Source organism: Zophobas morio, unplaced genomic scaffold (assembly GCF_036711695.1).
Source record: "Zophobas morio isolate AGI-343-1 ecotype UQ-CSIRO unplaced genomic scaffold, CSIRO_AGI_Zmor_V1 ptg000041l, whole genome shotgun sequence".
Taxonomy (NCBI): domain Eukaryota; kingdom Metazoa; phylum Arthropoda; class Insecta; order Coleoptera; family Tenebrionidae; genus Zophobas; species Zophobas morio.
In genome coordinates this window covers 3,119,324-3,135,383 of record NW_026972146.1, presented here as the reverse complement: position 1 = coordinate 3,135,383, position 16,060 = coordinate 3,119,324, and the positions used below count along the sequence as shown (strand labels likewise).

At 38.3% G+C, this 16,060-nt stretch overlaps 3 protein-coding genes across 4 annotated transcripts; 2 read left to right on the top strand and 1 right to left on the bottom strand.

Moving 5' to 3' along the window:
* Positions 1 to 3: 3 nt before the first annotated feature.
* On the top strand, positions 4 to 6,385 carry LOC135140961 (uncharacterized). Its single transcript, XM_064071720.1, has 5 exons — positions 4 to 204; positions 258 to 468; positions 527 to 657; positions 707 to 1,112; positions 5,570 to 6,385. The coding sequence occupies exons 1-5, from the start codon at positions 4 to 6 to the stop codon at positions 6,355 to 6,357; spliced, it is 1,737 nt and encodes a 578-aa protein (XP_063927790.1). The 3' UTR covers positions 6,358 to 6,385.
* A 219-nt stretch (positions 6,386 to 6,604) lies between these two features.
* Positions 6,605 to 12,381, top strand: LOC135140807 (uncharacterized). Its single transcript, XM_064071492.1, has 5 exons — positions 6,605 to 6,908; positions 7,062 to 7,272; positions 10,917 to 11,053; positions 11,096 to 11,504; positions 11,547 to 12,381. The coding sequence occupies exons 1-5, from the start codon at positions 6,702 to 6,704 to the stop codon at positions 12,326 to 12,328; spliced, it is 1,746 nt and encodes a 581-aa protein (XP_063927562.1). The 5' UTR covers positions 6,605 to 6,701; the 3' UTR covers positions 12,329 to 12,381.
* LOC135140806 (ATP-binding cassette sub-family B member 10, mitochondrial) lies at positions 12,375 to 15,510 on the bottom strand. Of its 2 annotated transcripts, none has more exons than XM_064071490.1 (8): positions 15,343 to 15,510; positions 14,546 to 15,126; positions 14,294 to 14,500; positions 14,048 to 14,250; positions 13,718 to 13,999; positions 13,359 to 13,590; positions 13,022 to 13,308; positions 12,375 to 12,976 (listed from the first exon to the last, which is right to left on the bottom strand). In XM_064071490.1, the coding sequence occupies exons 2-8, from the start codon at positions 14,868 to 14,870 to the stop codon at positions 12,473 to 12,475; spliced, it is 2,040 nt and encodes a 679-aa protein (XP_063927560.1). In that variant the 5' UTR covers positions 14,871 to 15,126; positions 15,343 to 15,510; the 3' UTR covers positions 12,375 to 12,472. The 2 variants fall into 2 exon arrangements, with proteins under 2 accessions (XP_063927560.1, XP_063927561.1); XM_064071491.1 differs by having other exon boundaries at positions 14,546 to 14,848; positions 15,343 to 15,504.
* Between the last annotated feature and the right edge of the window lie 550 nt (positions 15,511 to 16,060).

Here is a 16,060-nt window from a genome sequence, read left to right as displayed (position 1 = left end):
AGAATGTCGTTTATACGTACCGTTTTCAGTACTGCTCTTAAAAAAAGCGCTAAGTCACTTAGCACCCCAAGATTCCACCGAAAACTATCAAACCTTCCGCCCAACGTCTTATATTCCGACCTTCCAGACGTGTCCATTCCAAAATTATCAACACCAGAGTTTATTTTTGAAAAGTGTACCAGATATGAACATTTAACGGCTGTCGTAAGTACCAACACGCTATAAATACAATTTATGAGTACCATTATAACACATAGGAGTGCGCGTTAACCGGGCGAAAATACACATACGGAGATTTGCTAAAAAAATCGATGAATTTGGGCAAACATTTACGAAAGAATCTTGGTTTTAAAGAAGGCGATGTGGTTGCAATTTTGCTACCTAATATCCCTGAGTACCCCTTGGTGGTACTCGGGGCTCAACACGCCGGACTCGTGGTTACAACGCTCAATCCTGTCTACACCCCAGGTAAAACTATAACAAAAATATGAGTACCCAAATCAGTACCGTGTGAGTGCTTTTGCAGACGAAATCCACAGACAGTTAAAAGATTCTTCGGCGAAGGCCATAATTACTCTCGTGTCGTCCTGGGAAACGGCTTCGGAGTCACGTCGACTACTAAATAAAAATTTGCCAATCCTTGTGATAAAGACGGAGGTGAGTTCATGACAAGACACAAGTTGTTTTGTAATTTTTCTTGTTTTAGCAAACAGAGTCTCTTCCCGGAGGTGCTATCGACCTCCACGGTTTCCTCAACACTGACGTCGACTATCCTGACCCTCCGCCGCGCCGCCCTCACGACCTAGCGATTTTACCCTACTCCAGTGGTACCACCGGTTTGCCCAAAGGCGTGCAACTCACCCATCGCAACATGGTGGCCAACCTGTGCCAAAACCAGACCTTGAATTTCATCGAAGACGCCACAAGTGGCCACCAAGACGTGGTACCCGCTGTCCTCCCCATGTTCCACGTTTACGGATACAGCGTCAACAGTCTTCTCCCGCTTTCTAAAGGTGCCAAAATCGTCACTTTGCCGAAATTCACACCAGAGGACTACGTTTCGGTACTACGGACCCACAAGCCGCACGTCCTCTTTCTGGTACCACCGATAGGTAACGCATACTCTAGACACACGCATTGATTAAATACATATAGATAGACCCATGCTATTGTTTGGAGCGAACAGGCCAACGGCCGGCGAACAAGAGATGGCGCACCAACAGTCGGCCGTCAAACGCCGGCGAAAAGCTTGGACACCAATCGCGCGCGTAGATAACCCAAATCGCAGCAACAATACATTTAATAAAGCTACCACTCGACAGAGGGCGACGAAAACAATGTGTAAAAATCTCATAGTAACCATTTATATAATTTGCAACGTTGCCAGATGAGCCTAGCACAACTTTGCCGTTATTTCTAGTCGATTAGATTTTATTTCGTTTAAAAGTTTCTGGTGAATAAATGGAATTATTATAATGAATAAACAATACAAACAAATTATTACTTGTTATTTTAAATACTTGTTAGTGTTGATGAAAACATAAATGGTAATTAAAGTTATTCTAAATACGGTCCGGTCCGGTAGCTCAAATTTTACAGTACGAGTGATATGTTTCAGGACGAGTAGGTAGCCGAGTCTTTAATTTCGAAACGAGTACTGCGAAAAGAGTTACCGGACGTATGTTGTTATGTATTTTATTTCATACTGTCAACATACTTTTTTATTCGATAATATTATTATTATTTTGAGAAAAAATCCAAATCGAGTCACTTTTTCTGACATCGTTAGCAACCGCTTTTTGGTAAATGTTTTAATTTGTTTATTCGTGCAAATCAGCATCATATGTTTAAACACATAGTACTTATAACACTTTACAGGACTTATTGTTTTGTATAATCCGACTCGATGGACGAATGTTTTGTGCAACTCGGCTCGTCCTACCAGTATTTTTTGTAATCTGGTTGATACGACAATGTGATACCGAATTGTACTTTGATATTGCTCCAAGGACCTTTGTTTTCTTGCGTGCGAGCGTTCGGTTTCGATGTTTAATACAGGACGGTTACAGAAATACTAAATTTACATTTGTATTTACAATAACAGGTAAAGCAAAAGAGACCCAAAAGTGTCAGTGGCCGCTTCCGGAAATGGAACACTTGTCCTTTTTGGCTCAATTTTATCGGACTTGTCCGTTTTTTTGATTTTACCGGAATCGTTCGATCCAGTAAAACGTCAAACTTGACATAGTATAAAGTAAAATAAATAAATTTTATTCAATTTTGACATGTAAACAAACGTTTATTTTGCCGTCAGTAGGCCACTAAAGCTTTGGTTTATCCGGTAGCACCATAAAATTTTTAAACCGCTAGCGAAATAAAATTTTTATTTTGCTGTTTTAAAACCATGGTTACCATTTCTGTAATTTCTCCAATGCCTTGCTGCTCTTTCCATCTAAGGAACTTTTGATACACTTTCTGATTTGCTCTTTTTTGGGAGCAAGTTTTGCCGTTGGAATCTTGCATGATTTTGCAATTTTTCGATAATTTTAGTTTGTTTAAAATAAACAAACACCGTCGCCAGAGTCACATACTACACACACACACCTGATATTGTAACCTAAATTCTACGCATATAAAACTTTTATTTGGTCGCTGTCAATTCTGACGTTTCTCGAATGTGAACTTTGAATCACCAATTTTTTCACAATTTGGGACTTGGGGTTGTCAAAATTGAATAAAAGTTTGTATTACACTCGCGGTTAAAATGAATGTGTAACTCGTGGTCTTAAGGCGCTCGCGGCATACGCCGCTCTCGCCTTAAACTGGCCGCTCATTAAACATTCACTTTAACCGCTTGTATAATAAATAACTATTATGATGTAAATACAATTGAGTATATCGATAATTCGCTACTGAAAATTTATTGAAATATAATTTGTGTTAAAAAAAGATTTTTGTGGTTTTATGGTTTATTAACATAATTTACTTATTTGAAATTAAATATTTTTAATACATAGCACAAGTTCTTGATATTCTTTATTTTTATTCCAAGTAATAATTGTGTTTCCTTTAGTTTTAATCAAGAAAATTTTTCGGTTATTATCTAACATACTTTTGTACATTAAGAAACTCCATTCCACGTCACAGGACGTTACAGGACAATATTTAAATAAATAAAGAAGTCGTTTTATGTGTTTTAAAATTCACTCTGATTTCCGGACTTTAGACTTTTTGGTGTTTCACTTCGGCATAAGAACTAGTCGTATCTCAAAGAAAACAAACAGTGGAATATACCGTATTGTACCTATATTTCATAGTAAAAATGTCTAAATTTTTTTATGAAGAGACAGACTGTTCTAGGAAACTTTACTAAATCTTTTCATTTACGAGCTATTGAAAGTCCGCCGGTCTCACTGATACTTCTTACTTGGCTCCTACGAATGAAGCGAAAAATGCACAGATTGAAAATATAGTAAATGGGGTAGTATGTATGCGTGATATGTCGTTAGACATTAGGTATTTTGCAAATAAAATTTATTTCATTGAAAACAGAAACAATAAAAAACATATCTGTACAAGTTTGGAATCGATATGGCCAGTTGTTTAGAATATGCAAATATGCTTTTGTTCGTATTTACAATTATTACGAAACAGGTTATCAAATAATCTATTTTCACATGGCGAGACTTTCAAGCGGCCGAAGAATTAAAAACCATAAATTTTCATTGAAGAAACAAACTCTTCCAAGAAAATTACCAAATCTTTTAGTTTACGCACTATTGGACGAGCACTCCTTAAAACGGTCAGTATACCTAATCGCATTATTCCATTGATACCTACCTACCGAAAACGTTGCCAGATGAGCCTAACACAAATTTGCGGATATTTCTCGTCAACCAGATATTATTTCATTTAGAAGTTTCTGGTAAATAAATGGGATTATTGTAATGAACATATAAAACAAATAAATTGTGATTATTATTTGTTGTTTTAACCCATTAGACGCTTATAGGCTTATAAGCATACTTTTCTTGAAAAATCGGTAATAAATTCAGTGAAACATCTTTGTGCCTTAATTCCTATTGGTAAACTGGGATTTTCAATAGAGGTCGCAGGAAAATTTTGTATGGTTTTATGGTTTATTTACATAATTTTCTTATTTACAATGAATGTTTTTGATATATAATACAAGTTCTTGATATTATTTATTTTAATTACATTTAATAAACCATAAAACCACAAACATCTTTTTTTAACACAAATTATATTTCAATAAATTTTCAGTAGCGAATTATTATCGATACACTTAATTGTATTTACATCATAAAATTTATTTATTTTACTTCATACTATGTCAAGTTTGACGTTTTACTGGATCGAACTATTCCGGTAAAATAAAAAAAACGGACAAGTCCGATAAAATTGAGCCAAAAACACGGAGGTAGAAGAGACACTCTTCTACCTCCGTGGCCAAAAAGGACAAGTCCTCCATTTCCGGAAGCGGCCACTGACCCTTTTGGGTCTCTTTTGCTTTACCTGTTATTGTAAATACAAATGTAAATTTAGTACTTCTGTAACCGTCCTGTATTAAACATCGAAACCGAACGCTGTCTATTATCTCGCACGCAAGAAAACAAAGGTCCTTGGAGCAATATCAAAGTACAATTCGGTATCACATTGTCGTATCAACCAGATTACAAAAAATACTGGTAGGACGAGCCGAGTTGCACAAACATTGGTCCTTCGAGACGGATTGCACAAAACATTCGTCCATCGAGTCGGATTATACAAAACAATAAGTCCTGTAAAGTGTTATAAGTACTATGTGTTTAAACATATGATGCTGATTTGCACGAATAAACAAATTAAAACATTTACCAAAGAGCGGTTGCTAACGATGTCAGAAAAAGTGACTCGATTTGGATTTTTTCTCAAAATAATAATAATATTATCGAATAAAAAAGTATGTTGACAGTATGAAATAAAATACATAACAACATACGTCCGGTAACTCTTTTCGCAGTACTCGTTTCGAAATTAAAGACTCGGCTACCTACTCGTCCTGAAACATATCACTCGTACTGTAAAATTTGAGCTACCGGACCGGACCGTATTTAGAATAACTTTAATTACCATTTATGTTTTCATCAACACTAACAAATATTTAAAATAACAAGTAATAATTTGTTTGTATTGTTTATTCATTATAATAATTCCATTTATTCACCAGAAACTTTTAAACGAAATAAAATCTAATCGACTAGAAATAACGGCAAAGTTGTGCTAGGCTCATCTGGCAACGTTGCAAATTATATAAATGGTTACTATGAGATTTTTACACATTGTTTTCGTCGCCCTCTGTCGAGTGGTAGCTTTATTAAATGTATTGTTGCTGCGATTTGGGTTATCTACGCGCGCGATTGGTGTCCAAGCTTTTCGCCGGCGTTTGACGGCCGACTGTTGGTGCGCCATCTCTTGTTCGCCGGCCGTTGGCCTGTTCGCTCCAAACAATAGCATGGGTCTATCTATATGTATTTAATCAATGACACACGGTACGAAAAATTGATAGTTTTGTTCTTGTCGGGCCACCCCATGGTGAAGCAACCAGATCTTCAATCGGTGAGGATCGTTGTTAGTGGAGCTGCACCTCTGGGTTCTTCGGATGAACACAGGTTTATCGAGAAAGTAGGGAGGAGTGTGCACATGGTGCAAGGCTACGGGTTGACGGAGACGACGGCGGTGGTTGCCTCCGGTACGATCAAACTTAAAGAAGAGGTGAATGTGCAGGGGTCGATTGGGAGACCTGCTGCCAACACTTTGGTTAAAGTAGTGGCGATTGATGACCCTTCGGGTACTCCTTTAGGGGTTAACGCCACTGGGGAGTTGTTGGTTAAAGGGCCGCAAGTGATGAAAGGGTATCACAACAAAGCGGAAGAAACCGAAAATGCGTTTCTGGATGGGTGGTTCCGTACTGGAGACATAGCGTACTACAACGAAGACAGGGTTTTGTTTGTTACCGATCGGTTGAAGGAGTTGATTAAAGTGAAAGGGTTCCAAGTACCACCTGCCGAGCTTGAGGAGATTATCAGAGACTTTCCTAATGTGGAAGACGCGGCTGTTATTGGGGTTCCACATCCTGGTCAAGGGGAGGCTCCAAGGGCTTATGTTGTCCCGAAAAAAGGGACTAAAGTGAATCAGGAGGAGTTGCAAGAGTATGTAAAGACGAAAGCCGCACACTATAAACAGTTGAAAGGGGGAGTGGCCATCGTGGATTCTATACCAAAGACTGCGTCCGGGAAGATCTTGAGGAGGAGTTTAAAACTAGAGTATGAAGCGAATCTAACAACAGGAAAATAACTCTAACTAGATTAGATCGGTATTTCCACTATGTTTGCACTAAGAAAAAAATAAAAAAGATAAATAAAAACAAACTCTTTTAATAAATCATTTCAGCAAACTAAAACGATTAAACAAACCCTCCTCTCCCCCGCACTCGCATCCCGTGCCCCGCCCCATCACCAGTACCAACAATTCAGCGCTCCGCAACCTAATAACACATAATTGCACACTTATCAGCCAATTTATTTAAAGGAACTGTGTACAAGAGCGGGGGAACGTAACGCGTACCGTACAATAAAAACAGTGTCGGTAGTTCCCTCTCAGCGTGTGGTTCCTGACATCATCACCGACGAGATTAAACAATGTCTGCGCTCCGCAAACTGTTCGACCCCAAACTCTTCAACAAAAAAATCCTCGCCTGCGCCGCCTCTTCCAAGCACTGTTATTACTCGACAGACGCCTCGGAATTCGTCCTGCATTCCGATCTCGCAGACGTGGAAATTCCAAAGCTCTCCATTGACGAATACGTGTTCCAGAAAGTCGACAAGTGGCCCCGGAGAATTGCCGCAGTGAGTTTGTTTTGCGATAATTAGTGTGGCAGTCTTGGTTTATGGTGTGTGGGTAGATGAGTGTTTATTGAATATCTGTGGCCGTGAACCTGCCGAGTGTGTTGTCGTTGTTGATGTTGTGTGTTCTGAAATAGATACTTTGGGTTGTTATAGGAATGTGGTACCACCGGCCGGAACTACACGTACGAAGACATTCTGAAGAAAGTCACCAATTTGAGTAAGAATTTTCGGAAGAAGTTGAAGCTACAAAAAGGGGACGTTGTTGCTGTTTTGTTGCCCAATTCGCCCGAGTTTGTGGTTGTGGCACTGGGGGCCCTCAAAGCCGGACTTATCGTGACCACTTTGAACCCTATTTATACACCAGGTATGCCATCTGGTCAATTATTTTGAGAAAATGACGAATCTCGACGTTTGTTCTATTTTAAACCACTCGTAAAAAATGCCATATTATCGCAATAATGCTTCCTGGGTTTTTAATAAGACATATGTCTTTTATTTATTTTTATATAAAAGGTTTTGTATGCATGTGATAGCTAAGCAAGGTTAAAACAGACAATTGGTTTAAAAAATTCAAAGTATAAAGGTTTCTTTCTATGTTTAATATGTATAAAGTTCAGGTCCTTGGATAAATTAGTTGTTTTGCAAATTTTACTTTTTTAATAGACACATTACTTTAAATAGGGTTTACGAAATGACGTCATCAAACTTGTGGTGGGGATCGAACATTGATAAACCTGCAAATAATGTATATGTTACAGCTAATATCCGAAATCCGTTATTATGCATAATAACTAGACATTTTAGGAATTATGCGTAATAACTAAACTTGTCAGTTATTATGCATAATAACCAGAAACATTAGGAATTATGCGTAATAACTGAAATTTTCAGTTATTATGCATAATAACGGAAACGTTTAGGTAATATTGATAATAACTAACACAGAAACAGGAATTATGCATATTTTCCAAAAAGCTACCCACCCTGCCTCGCTTTCTCCTACATACCACATGTACAGTTGATTTTAAAAAAAAAAGGGACAAATTACAGTTATATAAACGTCATATTCCCATTGCTTTTCATTGATCTATGAGAACCTGAGTTGCTCATCTTGTCTCGTTTTTTTGAAATCAGCTGGACATGTTATAAGCCTTTGAAAATGGTAAAAAGTGAAAAAAAAATAGAACAGGATGATACCACTGGAAAAGGAAGAAAATGTAACAAAAATAAAGGGAAAAATAATTTACGGGCGATCTGAGGTCCGGAAGGGGAAGAGGGTGAGCTTTTAAGGGTAGAAAACGGTTTATCACGATTTCCGGCAAAAAGTTAAATGGCAAAGTTGTAGGTAATAAAAAGATCTACAACTTTTGTATTTACATTTTCTTTCCTCAAAATCTATGCGAAAAATGCAAATAACCGAGTTTTTGGTTTCTTATTTTTATCTCCCACAATTTTTTTTTTTTTTTTTCACAAAATTTGGCGAAAACTTACCTATTTATGTATAACTCACTGTCATTTTTTTGATACAAAATATTTATTTTTTTACCTTATTTTGATTTAATATCGAAAAACCACCCTAATTTTCAATCGAAAATTCCCACGTCAAAATATTTGCTTTTTTAAAAAAGTCGGTGTGCTTTTTGTTCGCTGAAATCTCTACTTTCTGAAGGTGTAAAAAAAATTATACATTACTATGGCAAATTTTCACAGGAAACGCAAAAAAACGAAAAACTCGAATTCAAAAATTTGTTTTTTAATTATTATGTAAAATTTGGAGCTATTTATAAAAGGGTACACGTTAATTACTCGAAAAACGTAATATTTCATGTTACATTGATAAATTAAAAAATTGCAAATCGAAATATACTACTATAATTAACAACCAAATAAGTTAATACACTTAATACTTTATAAGACATCTACAATATTTTGTTAAAGTTGTAGGATAATTTTTAAATTATATGCATAGGTGCCTATTTATTGCTATTTTAAGATAACTTACATACCTGAATGGCCTACGGAAAATTTTAGCCCATCAGAAGAATGAACAACATCGTCTATAAAAATACACGTGCAGCTGAGTTACTTGAAGAGAACCGTGACGAATTGATTTATTTAAAAGAAACTTTTGGAATCTACAGTCACAAGGATTTTCCTGTAAACAAGCAGAAGAAGATTCTGATGCTAACATAATTAAGATCTGGATAGAAACTGCTAGAGATACCAATAAAACTGTCATAGTTGTGGGTTAAGATATTTTGGTCCTTTTGAATCAATTGAATTCAAATAATTATGACATTTATTTTCTCAAACCAGGTTCTAGAAATGTAAAAGATTTATTTTTCAAATATGAATCTTTCAAAAATATCGCTGCATTTCTGTATTGTTTTTCTGGTTGCGATACAACATCTGGGTTTGCCGGAAAAGGAAAGCAAAACATCGTAAATTCATTGTTTTCTAATATATAAAATTCTCGTGTTACAGTGTGGAACCAAACTCTTCCGAAACGGTTTGACTGATTTTTATGAAATTTTCTGTCTATATTCGGTAGGTCTGAGAATAGGTTGTAAACTATTTTTTATACCCCTAGGTGATAAGAGTGGCCCATCCAAAAAAAAAATTTTTTTTCGGACAAAATTTGTTATTTTTATTTTTTTAAGATTTGGCTTCAAAAAATACAATTAACCCTAAATTTTCACCCTTCTACCACCAACCCCCATTTTGTAGTAACGATATTAGTATCTTTACTTTCATCCACAGATACACAAGGCAGGTTTCAAGATGGCTGTTGAATATAATAATCATTGTCGTACGATAAATTTTTATGTATAATTTATAATTTAATTTAATTATAATTTATTTATTTTTATTTTATTTTTTATTTAACTACTAAAATATTCACTGGGTCTGCTAGTCAGATGATAAAAATTTGTCAAATTTGGACAATATTTTTTATAAAAACATGCAAACAAAGAAGATATCGCAAAAAATGGATTACAATTAATCAAATATATTTATAAATGTAAAAATGATAATATAACACTGAATCAATTAAGATTTCGAAAATCAATTAGCAAGAATTAAATCATCTTTCATATTGACAAATCTCCCACCAACAGAAGATTTTAAATTTTTGAGTTTATCAGTGTAACATGGAATCTTATTTTCGATTGAAAATTAGGGTGGTTTTTCGATATTAAATCAAAATAAGGGAGAAAAATAAATATTTTGAATCAAAAAAATTGCAGTGATTTTGAGACATAAATAGGGAAGTTTTCACCAAATTTCGTGAAAAAAAAAATTTTTGTGGGAGATAAAAATAAAAAACCAAAAACTCGGTTATTTGCATTTTTCGCATAAATTTTGAGGTTATTTAAAAAAAGTCTAAATACAAAAGTTGTAGATCCTTTTATTACCTAGAACTTCGCCATTAACTTTTTTCGATAGGACTTGTAGTTTTGCCGGAAATCGTGATAAACCGTTTTCTACCCTTAAAAACTCACCCTCTTCGACTTCCCGACCTCAGATCGCCCGTAAATTATTTTTCCTTTTATTTTTGTTATATTTTCTTTCTTTTCCAATGGGTATAATCCTGTTCTAAATTTTTTTGTTCTCAAAAATTATCGGCCCTGGCCTATTAGACAATATGCTTAATGACTAATGTTTCAGGTATTATCCATAATTCCTTTTCCTCTGCTAGTTGTTACCAATATTACCTAAACGTTTCCGTTATTGTGCATAATAACAGAAAAATTCAGTTATTACGCATAATTCCCAATGTTTCCGGTTATTATGCATAATAACTGACAAGTTTAGTTATTACGCATAATTCCTAAAATATCTAGTTATTATGCATAATAACGTATTTCGGATATTAGCTGTAACATATACATTATTCCTATTCCAACAAACTACATTGTGAATTTTAATTAATCAAGCAATTTTATTTTTTATCTTATCAACCAGTTATAAATGTCAAAGTCACGCCTAACAACTTCCCCCTTTCAGACGAAATTTCCCGTCAACTATCCGACTCCTCCACTAAAGCTATAATCACCTTCTCCGACTTGTTCCAACTCGCGAAGGCCTCAACCAACTTGCTACAAACTGGGACATCTGTCCCCATCTTGACAATAAAAACACAGGTAAGTGGCACCCATCGATCGCCCCATCTAACCCACTTGTAGCCATCCCAGGCCACTCCAGCTGGCGCCCTCAACTTCGACGAGTTCACCGAAAATGTGGACTTCCCGGACGTACCGGCCGCAGACACCAACGACGTGGCCTTCTTACCCTACTCCAGCGGTACCACCGGCCTGCCAAAAGGGGTACAACTCACCCATCGCAACATCATCGCCAATCTGTGCCAGTTCAACTCCAAGGAGCTGTCCGTGATTGAAGAAACCACCAGTGACCACCAGGACGTAATTCCAGCGGTACTGCCGCAGTTCCATATTTACGGACTCACCGCCACGACGCTGCACCTCTTCTCCAAAGGGTGCAAAACCGTCGCCATAGCGAAATTTACACCAGAATTGTATATAGCGACGTTGAGGAAGCATAAACCGGATGTGCTATTCGCGGCACCACCTCTGGGTACGACTACTAACTTTAGTACTTCAATAATTTTGTCTGTAGTTCTTTTCCTGGCAGGGCATCCAGCGGTGACTTCGTCTGATCTCCAGTCCGTGAGGACGTTACTGTCAGGGGCTGCTCCTCTCGGTGCTTTAGACGAAGAGCGCTTTCTAGCTAAAGCACAAAAAGACATCAATATTTTTCAAGGGTACGGGTTAACCGAAACGTCCCCCATGGTCACGATGACGCGCAAAGACTTGCGCCAGTTCGCCAACTCGAGTGGTACCATAGGGAGACCCGTGGCTCAAACGTCTATCAAAATAGTGGACCCTAATGACCCTAATTTCACACCATTGGGGCCTAATCAGAAGGGAGAGCTTCTGGTGAAGGGGCCACAAGTGATGTTGGGTTATCACAAGCGCCCCCAACAAATGAAGGAGACGTTTACGGACGATGGGTGGTTGCGAACGGGAGACTTGATGTTCTATAACGACGACAGGTTGTTGTTTGTCAGTGATAGGTTAAAGGAGTTGATTAAAGTGAAAGGGTTTCAAGTACCCCCAGCCGAGTTGGAAGAGATTATTCGGGACTTCCCGGATGTTGAAGACGCGGCGGTTGTGGGAGTGCCGCACGCGCGAGACGGGGAAGTACCGCGCGCCTTTATAGTACCAAAACAAGGAAAGAAGGTGGATGTTCAGAAGTTACAAGATTTTGTGAATGGAAAGGTGGCGCCGTACAAGAAATTGGCAGGAGGGGTGGAGTTGGTCGAGAGTATTCCCAAAAATAATACTGGCAAGATTTTGCGACGACTATTGAAGGAGAAATACGAACAACGTCAAAGTTAGCCAATTTTTTTATTCTGAGGATTTTAATTTTAAATAAATACGAATCAACAGTAGATCTCTTTATTGGAATCAACAATACATAATTTAAAAAAATCTATAACAATTCGTCATACAGAGTGTAAAAATAAAATAAGTTAAGTACGTTCACGTCTTGTCTACCGGGCCTTGGAACGTCTGGTGCTTGACGAGTTCCTTGAAGGCCCCTTTCTTGATATTCAACAACTCCTGGTACTTCCCCTGTTCCACGATATGTCCATCCTTCAAAACCGCTATAGTATCGGCATTCTGAATCGTCGATAACCTATGCGCGATCGTCAACACAGTCCGCCCTTTCATGATCCTCTCGAGCGCTTCTTGTACCAGACGCTCCGACTGCGCATCCAGAGCGCTCGTGGCTTCATCCAGCAACAAAATCTTCGGATCCTTAATCAAAGCTCTTGCGATCGCGATCCTCTGCTTTTGCCCCCCGCTCAACATCACCCCCCTTTCCCCCACCATCGTGTCAAACCCCTCAGGCAATTGTTGGACGAACTCGTACACGTTGGCTTCTTTGGCCACTTTCATCAAGTCGTCTTCCGTCACTTTAGACGGATCGTCGGCACCGTAGAGGATGTTGTCCCGGATGGAACACGAGAACAAAACGGGTTCCTGGACTAAAGTTATCACAAAAAAACGACTAAATTGGGTACCTACCTGGCTAACAGTCCCGATGTGCCGCCGCAACCAACTCGGATCCAAATCCTTCACGTCCTGTCCATCCAGAAACACTTGGCCTCTGCCTGGGTCGTACAACCGCAGGAGGAGCGCCGCCAGGGTGCTTTTCCCCGACCCGCTCGGTCCCACCACCGCCACCATTTTCCCGGGCTGGATTTCGAGCTGGAAGTTTTCGAAAATCTGGACGTCGTCGCGGGCGGGGTAGCTGAATTGGATGTCCTTGAATTGGATGTGGCCCTCGGGGGTGGCTATGGGTATAGTGCCCCCTGGTTCAAACTGTTACTAGTGTGTATTATGGCGTGGGTGGTGATCGTACCTGCCATGGGTATCACCGGTTCCCGGTCGATTATCTCCCATATTCTGGAAGCAGCCCCTATCGACTTATTCAATTCCGTGTAGAAATTCGAGAAGGTCCCTAAAGATACGCCAATGTAGGCGGCGTACAAAAGAAACGACGACAGATTGCCAACTGTGATCGTGTTAGAGGACACCATTACCCCACCGTAATACAGAACTGAAATTATAATCACGTGACCGCTGAAACCCGTCTGAAATCGAAAGAGTCGTACTAGTTTCTACAAGTTGGCAGCTGTGAAAGACACTAAACACTACAGTGACAAATTTAACCTTGAGCTATTTCCCCTAAACCACAATTACACGATCGCAACGACTCACCAATCCGTAAAAAACGGCCCTAGCTTTGGCTTCGCTGTAGCTCAGGGTTAAAACGTGCTTTATAGAGTTGGCATAACTGTCCATCTCTCTCGGTTCTTGCGAAAACGTTTTCACAGTTCTAATGTTGGCGATTCTTTCCTCTGCCACACTAGTAGCACTGGCTAGGGAGTCCTGCACCCCGCGCGAAATTCCCCTAAGATAGCGGCCAAAAAACACCGCTAGAATGGCGACGGGAGGCACTATTGCCAACCCAACTAGAGCTAGTTCTGCAGACATATAGAACTACGAAACACCGGTTATTTTTAGTGACAAAAAAAATTAAAAAAATACCATCATTCCCGTCCCGGCACATACCATCACAGTCGACCTTAAACCATCCGAAATATTACTAGATAACGCATTTCCAACCAGTTGTGTGTCCGCTGAAAGCCGATTTACCAATTCTCCCGTTGATCTCTTATCAAACCATCCCTGTTCCTGTTTCATTATGGTAGAAAACACCCGGTTTCTCAACGCTTGGGTCATCCTGTAACCTGAACCGATATCACTGAAGTGGCTATGCAAAAACTGACTCACCTGAAACCGACATGAGGTACACCCGTGCGAAATTGCACAGAGCCCCCAGGATAAAAACACACACCAGGATTCCAGTGACTTGGTTAAGTTTAGCTCTAGCTTCATCTTTATTTGTACTACTGTCATAAATAATGTCTAAGACTTTACCTAAACTGAACGGTATGCTCATGGTGACCGTGCTCGACACAAGCAAAAAACAAATAGCCCCTAAAATTCCAAATTAATATTGGTTTAAATAAATCTTCAAATTACCTATCAGCCTCCACTTCTCCGGTTTCGCCAGAGATAACAGCCGCAAGAGATCGTGTTTATTGAGTCGGGGCGCCGCAGGCGCCCCTCCCTTCTTCGTACTATTGTCCCTCTTCAAAAACCCCCAGAATTTTTTTTTCGTCGCATGATTCGCATTTTCCGGGATATTCACAGCGACGTACGTTTTATTCTGGCTGACTTTCTGCGCCATGCTCTTCAGACTCCTAATTATAGACTTGCAAGGAACGATCCCGTTGTTAACGTGTTTGAAACATTTTAGTGAAGTTTTGAGGTTATGTCGGCTCACTAGTAAACAAACGATGTTCATTTTTACAGCTAATTTAACCCAGTTTTGGAAAACAAAAAGAACATAAAGCGTTGTACTGGAATTTAACACATTGTCGAACGAGAAAACTCCGGAGTCATACTCATTTTGAGGTTAGGTTCGACATCGTGACAGAAAGGATGACAGGAGTGACATTTGATAAGAAAGCATGGGCGTAGGGGCGGGGTGGGGTTATCACGACGGGATTTATCTCGCACGCCCACTCGTGATACGTGTGAGGAGAGGGTCGTTCACCTCGCTAAAAATAATACAAAGAGATTTGGGCTGAATTTGCCAAGTAATTAAATGGTCAATAGTCGAAATCAATTAGCAGGTTGTTAAGACCACGAACATTGTAGAATTAAATAGTTTTCTATTGGTGTCAACAGAACAAAACATGTAGTAAGTTTAATTAACAATAAACAAGGATAAGCAAGGACAACAGGAAGGAATTAGCTAATTAGCATTGTATTACCTAGTTACAATCGAATTAATTTTTTCACTGCAGTTAATTACAGGCTGTATTAATGGTATGCCAGTCACTCCACTTCTGGACGTCGGTGTTGAAACACATTTCTATAAATGTTAATTTTGTCTATCATTCTTATCTGGGAACGTGTTTATATACAAGTTTTTTTTTATCGCGGTAAATTGTTCAAATATCTTTTTATTGTATGACTTAAATTTTAATACCTTGTATTTATTTGGAACGATCAAAAGACACATGTTATGGGGGCAAACGAATCGTTATCTTTTGTTTGTAATGTCACGATTTAAAAATAAGTTAAAATGCGACAACACAACTCAAACAGAATGACGAACGCCGCTGACACTTCCCTGTCAGTAAAATGCCAGTGACTTAAATAACTTCTTGAAATTAAAAAAAAAAAGAAGGATTATTTCTAAGATAATAACTACGAAGGCTATGCGAAGAAAAATAATTGGACATGATTATACATCAAAAATAAATGTGCTAATAATGTGACGTGATCAACTTTTTGGGAGGATAATCATTCATTTTATCTTCAATTCTGTAACTTGTAATGAATGTTATTTTTTTGTAAACTTTTGAGAAATTACAAAAATAAAAATCGATTATTTAATTTATGTAATTGCAGTAACTAAAAAAACACCCAATTTCCACTGCTACCAACTAAAGACACAGGAAAAAATGCATTGCGGTGTACTTTGAA

What these genes read in the sequence shown, in the direction of transcription:
- LOC135140807 (XM_064071492.1), top strand. Translation starts at nt 6,702, where the DNA reads ATGTCTGCGCTCCGCAAACTGTTCGACCCCAAACTCTTCAACAAAAAA. An exon ending in GAACCCTATTTATACACCAG is followed by an intron (nt 7,273 to 10,916) that starts GTATGCCATCTG and finishes TCCCCCTTTCAG; the next exon opens with ACGAAATTTCCCGTCAACTA. An exon ending in ATTCGCGGCACCACCTCTGG is followed by an intron (nt 11,505 to 11,546) that starts GTACGACTACTA and finishes TTTTGTCTGTAG; the next exon opens with TTCTTTTCCTGGCAGGGCAT.
- LOC135140961 (XM_064071720.1), top strand. Translation starts at nt 4, where the DNA reads ATGTCGTTTATACGTACCGTTTTCAGTACTGCTCTTAAAAAAAGCGCT. An exon ending in CAATCCTGTCTACACCCCAG is followed by an intron (nt 469 to 526) that starts GTAAAACTATAA and finishes GTGCTTTTGCAG; the next exon opens with ACGAAATCCACAGACAGTTA. An exon ending in CTTTCTGGTACCACCGATAG is followed by an intron (nt 1,113 to 5,569) that starts GTAACGCATACT and finishes AAAAATTGATAG; the next exon opens with TTTTGTTCTTGTCGGGCCAC.
- LOC135140806 (XM_064071490.1), bottom strand. Translation starts at nt 14,870, where the DNA reads ATGAACATCGTTTGTTTACTAGTGAGCCGACATAACCTCAAAACTTCA. An exon ending in GGAGAAGTGGAGGCTGATAG is followed by an intron (nt 14,501 to 14,545) that starts GTAATTTGAAGA and finishes TTGGAATTTTAG; the next exon opens with GGGCTATTTGTTTTTTGCTT. An exon ending in ACCGGTGATACCCATGGCAG is followed by an intron (nt 13,309 to 13,358) that starts GTACGATCACCA and finishes AGTTTGAACCAG; the next exon opens with GGGGCACTATACCCATAGCC.